Source organism: Anneissia japonica, unplaced genomic scaffold (genome assembly GCF_011630105.1).
Source record: "Anneissia japonica isolate Jap-2015-1 unplaced genomic scaffold, ASM1163010v1 scaffold287833_len2544123_cov190, whole genome shotgun sequence".
NCBI classification, from domain to species: Eukaryota; Metazoa; Echinodermata; class Crinoidea; order Comatulida; family Comatulidae; genus Anneissia; species Anneissia japonica.
Genome location: NW_022757233.1, coordinates 195,298 through 206,055, shown reverse-complemented (window position 1 = coordinate 206,055; position 10,758 = coordinate 195,298). Strand labels below are relative to the sequence as shown.

Genomic DNA, 10,758 nt, shown 5'->3' with positions numbered 1-10,758 from the left:
GTGTGTGTGTGTGTGTGTGTGTATATATATATATATATATATATATATATATATATATATATATACATATATGATATTATTTTAGTAACAATAATAATGGTGGATTTATAAGGCGCATATTGTCATGACCTATGACCTATATGCGCATCCGCCGCATCACAATGTAAAGTAGGACATTTAGGCTTACCAATATATTTACCAATAGGCCCTATGTTGACCTGTATCAATACATTAAAGCAAAAATAAGAAAATATATTATGAATATAAATTTAATACATATAATGTTTTACAATGTAACAGGATAAAAATGTTCGTTTCAGTTTATGTCTTCCCATGTAAATCAAATGTTTACACCATTATTTATTGCAGAGGAACCCCGATACTGTTGGACATGACCCTAAGAGTGCTGATGTCAGGTTGGAGCTTACCTGCTATGTGCTAATAAAGACTTGAACAAATATGTCAACATCAGCAACGGAATAGTTTTTCATAAAAATTATCCACAGTTATGACCCGTAGGGTTCCCACGGTTTCCTCGGGCGATTCACTGGTTTCTGAGCCAGAACAACCTTCACGCAAGAGAATACGGCCACTCTCTCTAATAACTTGGTGAGTAACTTTCACTTATATTTTATTAGAAATTTACAAATAACTAGGCTTATCATTGATTAGAAAATCATGCGCAGTAGTTACTTTTTTAGTCGTACAATTAAAAAGAAATATATAGTTTGCGTCTATACACAGGGAAATGGATTCATAGATAATTACAAATTGGCGATTATCTTACGCTAGATTTGCGTTTTAATTTTAATTCCTCTTCAAAGTTGTGTAATATAGATTGATTTTCTAATACATACCTAATTACAATCTAATAAAGGCTTAATAACCCAATTATACGACACTGAAGTACGCACGCGTAAGTAGAATGTAGTTACGTAAGTACCGGTTTCTTAACCGGCAAAACTAACCTGTCCGGTAGGTAAAGCATCAATCGTACATAATAATTGTACTGTAAATTTAATTTATCTTCGAAGTATTTCCTGCAAATGTAACTAATTCAGGTTATCCTACTTTATCTCATTTTACTGTATCCTGTAATTTTTGTTATTCGCATCCTGGTCATTTTTATTATTTCATGTTGATTGGCTGCTTTATGTTCTGCAATTGATTCTTATCATGTCGTGATCGTGGTTGTTTATTTTCTGTAGTTTAGGTAAGAAGCTATAGCCAGTTCATTTTATTTACCCCTCGGTCTCAGGAAAGGACCTACAAATGAAGTCTAGAATTTATATAGACATTACACTAGCAACTCTTTTTATTTAAAAGTACGAACTGTTTAAGGCAGCGGTTTACTTCTCAACGTTGAGGTCCGGGTTTCAATCCCTCTCTGTGCATTTCTCTTGAATTGTCCCAAGGCAAAGGGCATTATACTTGCGATCGGTAGACCTACCTGGGAGGTTCGAGCATCAATGCGGGCCTTGCAACAGTATGGATCCATCCAGGCCCGTACACATGGGGTGTGACGGATGCGTACGCACCCCTCCCCCCTCCTAAATTACCAAAGGTCCACATTTTCCAGCGTAGAAAATTCAAAACTCACTTGTGACAACAAGAAATATATATAGTACGCAAATAAACGTCAAAACTATTACAGAAAGATTATTGGTTGTCTAGACAAATATATCAGATTATTGTGCGATTGTCAATGAAGCTATGGATCCTCTAACAAACGCCCATGTTGATCCAATATTTTTGATCCAATGACGGGGGTAAAAATGTGAAGTGTTTGGAAGCCTGAAATTGAGAACAAATTGAGGCTGAGGTAAAATGTCAAATAAGGTTTTTATTTTTTAAAAAGTAAGAAAAATCAACAAATCTTATCTATACCTTAGGCTTATGTGCAGCAGGTGTGACTAAAACAATAGAACCTCTACTTTGGGACACCCTGCTTCCATTCACTTGATAAAACCAGCTCAAGTTAGCGAAAGCTTGTATCTCAATAAATTTCGTTAGTCTAATAAAGAAGGGGCTACTCATTTCATTTGCATTTTATTCTATAGACTAATACGGCTCCTACTGTTATTATCCTACTAAGGGGACACTCTTTTAGCCAGTGGTACCCAACTGAAGTTTATACCGATAGTTTTTATTGTGTGTATTCAGTAATTAATTTTGAACCAAATTAATTACGACCTTTGTGACTTATTACGTGTGCACACCCACACACACACACACCCACACATACCCACACACACCCACACATTTAATATAGGCCACTTTTTATAGTCTGACATTTGCCACACATCAATTGAAATCAGAATCAACCAGAACTCATCAAAGGCATATTAAATTAAATACAGTAATGATAATATACGCACGGTCTCAATTTATGTAAATAATAAATAAAAAACGTGTAACCCCCTTACAATTATTCATTATAATACATACCTTCTTGCAATCATGAAAGTAAACACAGCTTTTGCCAAACTTAAATACCCAACTGATCATAATTATAACTTGGTATTTTCATCTGTTTCCCTGCTGCGCATGTCTCAAGGTCTACATTTCTTCTAATTCATATTCAACTTCATTCAGACATATTGTTTATTATGCTTTAATGCACTTCTTTAAAAATACAATAGGACAGAGGACCAATCATTTTATAGAAATCAAATTAACTTAAGTGTTGATTCACCGTAGTTTCATTATGTTGCCACGGGCATATCCCGTAGCGTTTTGACCACAAACTTGCTTCACCTTGCTCAATAAGCAGGCCTGTTTCAATTTCTGTTGGTATGGTATCTTTTACCAACATCGTAGGCCTACTATTGGATTCTATACAAAACAAATACTTCGTTACGCAGGTATAATTGACAATGCTCATAAAAGGTCAAATCAAAACATGTTTCTCGTATCATTTCGCATCCCTTTATATTATTTTCTTTTTACTTCCACAGTGTGTAATAATATTAACCCAAAAATTTCTACCGAAATCTAAGAGAAACATGTTAATTTTTATTAGTAGCCTTGTAATAATACCACGTTATTATATATTTTTGTATTCAAACTGTTTTGCAAAGATAAAATTAAAATGTTAAATTAGGGCGCTCCATAAAAGTACATAGGCCTACAAGTTATATCATTAGTAATGTTTATTCGTTTTGATACAAACAGGGCAGAGGTTTCAATGACCCATCGATTTGAACAATCGATGAAGTACCAGGTGGGCTCAAAGTTCACTTTTAAACATACAATGCATTACTATATCGATAATAAACTGAATGTCATGAGCTAATCTATATTTGTAGGCTGCACAACAATATTAATTTTGTTTTATGACATATACAGACTCGTATAAGATTTGGACAATGTAGACCCTACAAAAAACAAATATAAATATATTGAAACAAGCCTTGTGTATAATTCCTCAGCCCTACTATGATTTGTTTTTATTATATATTATTCATCATTCGCAATAGCAGCCCAAACAGGTGAATTGGAGTACCAATTTACAATTCAGTCACATTAAAAACCTCAGGAAAAAAATTACAACTATCAAGAATATACAGTGTGAAACATCAAAAATACGATTAAAAACATAAAAAGAACAATATTTATAATCTTATAATTATCAATAAATGGTTTTTAGAATATAACACATAGGCCTATAGAGGATCAGAAATAGCATTTTATGACTTCAAATGGTTTCAGGGTCTTGGCAATAGAATAAAGAAATATTAACATATGGATCTGGCATCAAATTTGAGTTAAATATGCTAGAATTTATCTAGCAACCGAATATCGACTTAGCATCGTGGGAATAAATAGGAAAACAACGAATGACTAAGTATTGAAAAAAGTACATTAAAAAACATCTCCAGCTCAATGTCAGCATATCAATATAATTATTGTTTGATTTTTTATTAAGAGATTCACTTGTTTCAATAAAAATTATTATTATCTTTGGTTGAAATCAATGAAAAAAAATGGCCTACAGCAGCCGTGTTCTGATCTTGCGACGACTAAAAGCGTAAGCAGTTTAATCATGCTCAATGTCTGTAGGTTAATTCCAAGCCTGTATTCTAAAAATAACGCCGGCGTCAGAAAAATTTCCAACCGAACACCCCTTCTCCTTCACAATATATTTGGGCTTCTCTCTGTAAGTAACGTGTACATACGATGCTCTCTAGGTCAAATTCCCTAAACGGGAAGCGCATACTGTAATCATGCTGTAATAAACTGCCTATTAGGCCTACCCCAATCACTGGATCAACATCCTCAGCTTCCCGGAGAAAACCATTTCATACGCATCTAGAATCAGCGCTTGGTGTTACAATAATAACTGCACTTAACTTTCGTTCATTTATTTTTGTTTGGTTTCCTATATCTTATCGTAGAGACTAAATGATAAATGATAGTGGTGCAATGTAGTAATCAAACAACACAGCACTCGTTCAGCCAATTCCTATAGACCTTTAAAAATGAAGTCAGCCTTTCTACAAACGTAACGCACAAATATTTAGTAGACCTAATAATTATATTATATACGATGTATTAATAATAAGAAAATAAATACAAGAAATATTATTTTATAAATACCTCAATTGACGGTTTGCTTTACATGTAGTTCTTCATACGTCCCTCTGATGTTAACGTTCAACAAGTGCTTAAAACCGATCAAATGTTAACTTAAACTGAGTACATAAAATGACAAAGTACATACAATACTACGTGATTGGTCCATGTATAATATCAACCTATTTGTTTGTGACGAGTAAGCAGAACTTACGTCACATGACACTAATGCAGTCATTATAGGTGTGTTCAGGTGCCTTACAATTGCAATACAATTTCTTGTGGACTATAGTTAAATATTTGACATAAATTCACGAAGAAAGTTCACTTTGTACTCATAAGACGCGGTGTAAAGTAGGTCGAGGTATAATATAAACCTTTACCAAAGTATATATAATTACTAAAAAAACTGATTTTTATGTGCTGGTATTCAATTAGTAGTATGCGTTAACATTCCATAGCGTTAATTAAATGTAATTTAATTTGTATTTGTATTGAAGGACTAATTGCATTTTGGTGTTTAAGTTACCGATACTTAGGTAATGCCTTTGTAGAGTATGCTAGGGAGGCTTCTCCTTGTGCTAAGTTTCTAGACTCTCGTGAAAGGGTGAGATAGGCTTATTAAGAAAAATCTTCCGACATGTCAGTTCGAAGGATCGGTTCTTATTAACTTATTAGCGAGACAAATTATTTGAATTGTTTGCTGATGTCAAAGGTTGACCACTCCCACACAATGACTCATTTTATTTAATATATTTTTACCTTCATACTTACTCTAAATTACGCTGGTGTTGAAAAGTTGACAATTAAAAATAAAAGTTACACTTAAAACTAATAAGGCGAACAAAGGTGACCAAAATAATATATATGCAGCATCGTATGGATTTTTCTCTCAAAATTAAAAATGTAAAATGATTAGATAATAATAATAATAATAATAATAATAATAATAATAATAATAATAATAATAATAATAATAATAATAATAATAGTCCACGAATTTCGTCTGACTGTTTGTTTTATGAGTTGGTTCATGATCAAATCAAGATTTCGCTAAAAATGATGCAATATCAACAGGTACAAAGGCAATGTAATAACGTACTAGGCTGTATATTACTGATACCTAGATATAATATTTAAAAAAAAAACTTAATTTCTATATTCCAAAAGATTATTTTTTACTTTCCATTGAAAATTAGAGAATCAATTTTCAGGCCAATTAACGGATGTTTAAAAATAGTGTTCCTAAGATGTTTGCATAGACTGGACCTTGCAGTATATCCTTAAATGCCTTTCAGCAAATTTAAATAATTTCATAGTAAAGTAGCTGTGTTTCATCTGTGGTTTGATGAATGTTGATAAATGACGTGATTTTGTAAATGAGCAATTAAAACATTTATTTCAGTTTGAGGTTATGTTTTATTTTTAGGTGAATTAGTATAAAGTTTAAAGAGCAATACAAGAATAATGTAATCAATTCTGGGCCATGTGCCTAAGCCGTGCTTTGGTGACTACCGTGCGTTGCAGCCTTCCTGTCATTCGCAATAAGCAGTATTAATATTTCAATTTAACCTAGAAATTGACGATCTTATTTAAAAGTCAAATAACCTACATTATGGACGCATAATTACCGAATTATAGGCAGTCATTCAGACATAAGTAGAGACTAATTATTTACGACAGGAAGTGTATACGTCTCTATTAAATTACTTAAATTTAAGGCGACCGTCATTATGTATATAATATATTGCCTGTAGGAAAACATTTAAGATATATAAATCGTCATTTAGAGTATTCAATAAGAATAACATTTTGACAAGACCTAAACAGGTTAAACCGACATACATAGACTAGTCGTCGAAAGATATTTTCCTTTAAATATATTTGCTGGGATATTATCTCGCTTGTATTAATACCAACTAGATAAATTTATTGTGGTGTAATATTTACATTTTTCCATAAAGTCATATATGTATCTTATTAGCAATTTCGTATACATAATTCATTGTCATGCATTCTATAAAACTTCATTATTTATTCATAAGTTTCGATTGGTTGAACGTTGCCGTTACGTCATACTACTCAGTAAACTCTGCTTCCCAGGAGCAGACCTAAATTATTCTCTCATTCCACAGCCTGGCGATTCTCCATTTTTCAACATCCAGAGTGTATTATTCCAAAGTAATATTTTGCAGAGACATTGAAGGAACTTGAGGCCCCGGCTAAGGCTTCATTAGGCCCTACTTCCCTGGGGGCTGGGGTCATGAAGCACCCCAGTAGGGTATGGGGTACATCCCATCTGCTCCAGCGTTTTTTGTCATTCATGTCATCATCCGTCCCTCTTTCAAAATATGACATTTATGGGATCACGGAGGTTTATTTATATCTCCACGATGACATAAATCTTAATTATTGTACGGTAAATAAACTTAACTATCGTACAATGTATTATTAGGTCTGTTGTTATTAACAAGGTCCTTTATAAAATTATCAAAGTGCTGAATATTAAAAACACAATTTTACACAGAGATAAAATCTTAAGGACAAGCACATCAATAAAAGAACAATACATTAACACACAACATCTACACTACATACAAACTTTATGTTTTTAGGGTTTCTTTCTGCTGTAGGCCTATATTTTGTTAAGCGCCTTGAGTACAGTATTTCTTTAAAATGGATATGAGTGCTATGCACATCGTATATATTATTACACCGTTAGGCTATTTACAATCTATAATGCAATGTAAAAAGAAAGGTGAATGATGAACAGGTTATCAACCGGTACCGGTAGTTGTTTATAAAGCTGCATAATTTTTTTTTATTTGCACAGTACATTTAAGTCTGCAAACTGCCGTTTTTATTTTATTTGTAACAATGAAACTAATAGTTTTGATTTCTGTTCACATTATCAATGACAGTTAAATTTGAATCAGGAAACTTCATGTTTAGCGGTGATATAGGACGCGTCAACGTGACGTCCTAATTGCATAATTCTTAGCATTCTATAAGGTCAATTAAGTCTATTAGTTAAAAAAAAAGCACACACACAATGTGGGCGATTAATGTACTATGTAGGCCTATTCATTATAAAATCCTTATCAAAAGGTAGGATTAATTATAGGGTGAAGGTTTGTTTAAAAGCAATCACGGATGATAACTTATAATTAAATAATGTTTTTTTTTTATAAAGGATATTTCTGCGTAAATTGCGTGTGTTGACAAAAATTCATTAATTCATTCTTCTATTTGTTTATTCATCCATATTTTTTCATAATTATTTATTCACTAAAATTATTTGTTCGTTTTTTTTTTACCAGTTTCAAAAAATAATCCATAGACCCCAATATCCTGAGTGCGCATCTATAACCTGGAAGCAGAATAACCTTAAGGATCTTGAGTACAAATTCAACATTAATTTCTGCTGTAAAACATGACTGGAATAAATATTAATCAAATATTTGTTTTAATTTACAGATGTAAATTGTTCTAATGGCTGACTACTGGTTGCTAGCCTACGTAGTGGCGTGTAGTGTGCTTCTCTGTCGAGGTCTCCCATTTGCTAATGAGCAGCCCATTGATATAAAAGACCCGGCGGTTCAAATAGGAGTGGTAATAATCATATGTTCATATTTTTGTCTATTAAATTTATAAGACCATATTTGAGAGTGTGGAATTATACGTTTTCTTAAAAACACTCACTTAAGACAGAAAGAGTAAGTGAATTCAAAGGAGGAAAACAGACAACAGTACTGAAACTGAGAATTAAGTGCTACTTAATTTAAAATAATAATAAATATAAAAAAAGAACACTTTGAAACAAACTACTAAAAATAACTACAATTACAAGACATTTAGAATTAAACAAGTTTTAAATTTCATACTGTTATGGTAAAATCAGTAAAATTCAGGAAGGGACTTTTACAGATGGAGGATCCAGCTACCTCAACCCCAATTACAAACTATTAATAATAATAATAATAATAATAATAATAATAATAATAATAATAATAATAATAATGTAATAGTAATAATAATAATAAAGTTTTAGTAACATAATAATAATAATAATTTTTTTTTTTTTAAATAATAGCAAAATTCTTATATAGCGCATATAGTAAGCTCTCAATGCGCTGTACTTAAAAAAAGAATAAAGATGCAATGTTAAATTAATGAAAAACTTGTTGGAAAAGAACTTGATGGAACTATTAATATATATGGCACCTTTAGATGGCCGGAAATTAAAAAAAAAAACTTTAGTGGGGCCCGGCCTGTTTGGTTCCTATGCAATAAATACAACCATTTCAAGAATTGTAACGTTTTGTTATATTTTACGACAGGATTATCTTCAGCGGTACGACTATTTACCACCAATAGGAGGGTCAGGCGCAATATCTAAAAAGGAGTTTAAAAAGTCGCTAAAACAGATGCAAAAATTCTCCGGTTTGAAAGCGTCTGGAAAGCTGGATAATGAAACACTAACCCTGATGGGTACAACACGCTGTGGGGTTCCCGATCCCATTAAAGTGGCTGAAAATGGACAAGTGAAGAGGAGTGGGGGTAAACTGTCGGTGCGTGTTGCCCGCTCTGCATTCGCAGGCGGTAAGTGGAAAAGCAACAAGATTACATACAGGTAAGTTTCACTCGAAGTATTAGGAAGCTTTCGATTTGTGTGACGACGCGGCGCTAAAACTCATGCGTGACCGTCTTCCTAGCGTCCACGGGCTTCAAGTCAACTCGGCCCTTAACCGACTCGGACCATACCGACTCAGCCCTTCACCAACTCATTGTTACCAACCGTCTCGCATCGTGCTGGACAGTCCCGCATTTCAAAGTGATTTTGGATGAAACACGCATTTTGCAGAAATACATGCGTGGTAATCCTAAATTTGTTACCCATTTAACATACGTCTATGCGTGGTAACGATTTATCACAAATTCAGGGGAAAAAAACCGAAAGGTCCACTGATTAACTCAGATAAGATAGTATAATCGAAATGTACGCCATCATGTCAGGATTTAATATTTCGACATTAATTATGTCATCATCAGGAATTGAAAATATTCAAATTAGATATCCCCAATTACTAGCCAATAGATTTTTTTTTAGATGGTTCGTGTGGGAATCGAACACACGACCTCCAGATTATCTAGCCAGATGGAAATTACAATATTACGCATGGAGATGGTGTCAAAAGTAACGAAAACTTCAAAATAAATGTTATTAATAAATATTTTATATTCTTATTAAATATTCAAAATAATTATTATGAATTAATATTGTTTTAAGTCCGATTTATTTTTTAAAATTATGTTGAAAAATAGATTATAAAAATATTAAAATTAAATATCCCCAATAACTAGCCAATAGAAAAATTTGGGGGGAAAATGGTTCGTGTGGGAATCGAACACACGACTCCAGATTATCTAGCCAGATGGAAGTTACTACAAATGCTATTAAGATGAGAGTTTGCCACAGGAAATATCATAGGAGTGATTACTTAACCTACCTGATGTGTTAACGTACCGAATCTCAGTACGTCCCCATATACTAGCCAATAATCATCATTCCTGATGATGACATAATTAATAGTCCAGCAAACTTTGGTTGGTTGCATTTTTTTTTTGCTATATTTTTTTAAAATTGGATATGATGTAGAATAGACATAGATAAATCAAAAAAGTATGTGCAACATTTTTTTTTTCATACGTAAGGGGGGTTGCCAGCTGTTTCAAAATGGCCGCCATTTTTCCTAAAATTGTCACTAATATTGTAAATTTATGTCATTAAAATGCAGTATTCAATTGGAAATCCACTGATAACAATGACAGCAACAGTTAACTAAATATTGTACACATTTTTGAGCTATTACAATTTAAAATGGCTGCCATTTTCCATTATTTTAGCTTTTTAGCATACATATTAATATAATAATAACCGACCTGTACAAAACTATGATAACCTAGTTATATGCAATTGCCATATGCTGTTATTATCATTACCATAACATATATATGATATATATTTATATATGATATATATAGGTTGACAAAGTTTGATAACCGAAAACGTTTGCTCACTTGAATAAAATTATATATCTGGCAACTTATTACCATCTCTCCGGAGTTTTTGTTTTTTCTATTTTGTTTGCCAATGCAGCCCTCCAGTTTTATATATATATA

At 32.6% G+C, this 10,758-nt stretch overlaps 2 protein-coding genes across 3 annotated transcripts in view; one reads left to right on the top strand and one right to left on the bottom strand.

The window, feature by feature from the left end:
* Positions 1 to 4,709, bottom strand: part of LOC117124572 (membrane-associated transporter protein-like) — a 16,737-nt gene extending 12,028 nt beyond the window's left edge. Inside the window, exon 1 of one of the 2 annotated variants that reach the window (XM_033270855.1) lies at positions 4,600 to 4,709. The gene's annotated coding sequence lies outside the window, so the exon portion shown is untranslated. Of the gene's footprint in view, positions 1 to 3,995; positions 4,315 to 4,599 lie in introns of those variants that run through there. The other variant, XM_033270858.1, reaches the window with a different exon arrangement.
* LOC117124573 (72 kDa type IV collagenase-like) overlaps positions 458 to 10,758 on the top strand; it is a 21,945-nt gene continuing 11,644 nt past the window's right edge. The window contains exons 1-3 of the mRNA XM_033270859.1: positions 458 to 609; positions 8,053 to 8,187; positions 8,916 to 9,208. Of these exons, the coding sequence (XP_033126750.1) occupies positions 8,068 to 8,187; positions 8,916 to 9,208 (413 nt within the window). The 5' untranslated portion in view covers positions 458 to 609; positions 8,053 to 8,067. The remainder of the gene's footprint in view (positions 610 to 8,052; positions 8,188 to 8,915; positions 9,209 to 10,758) is intronic.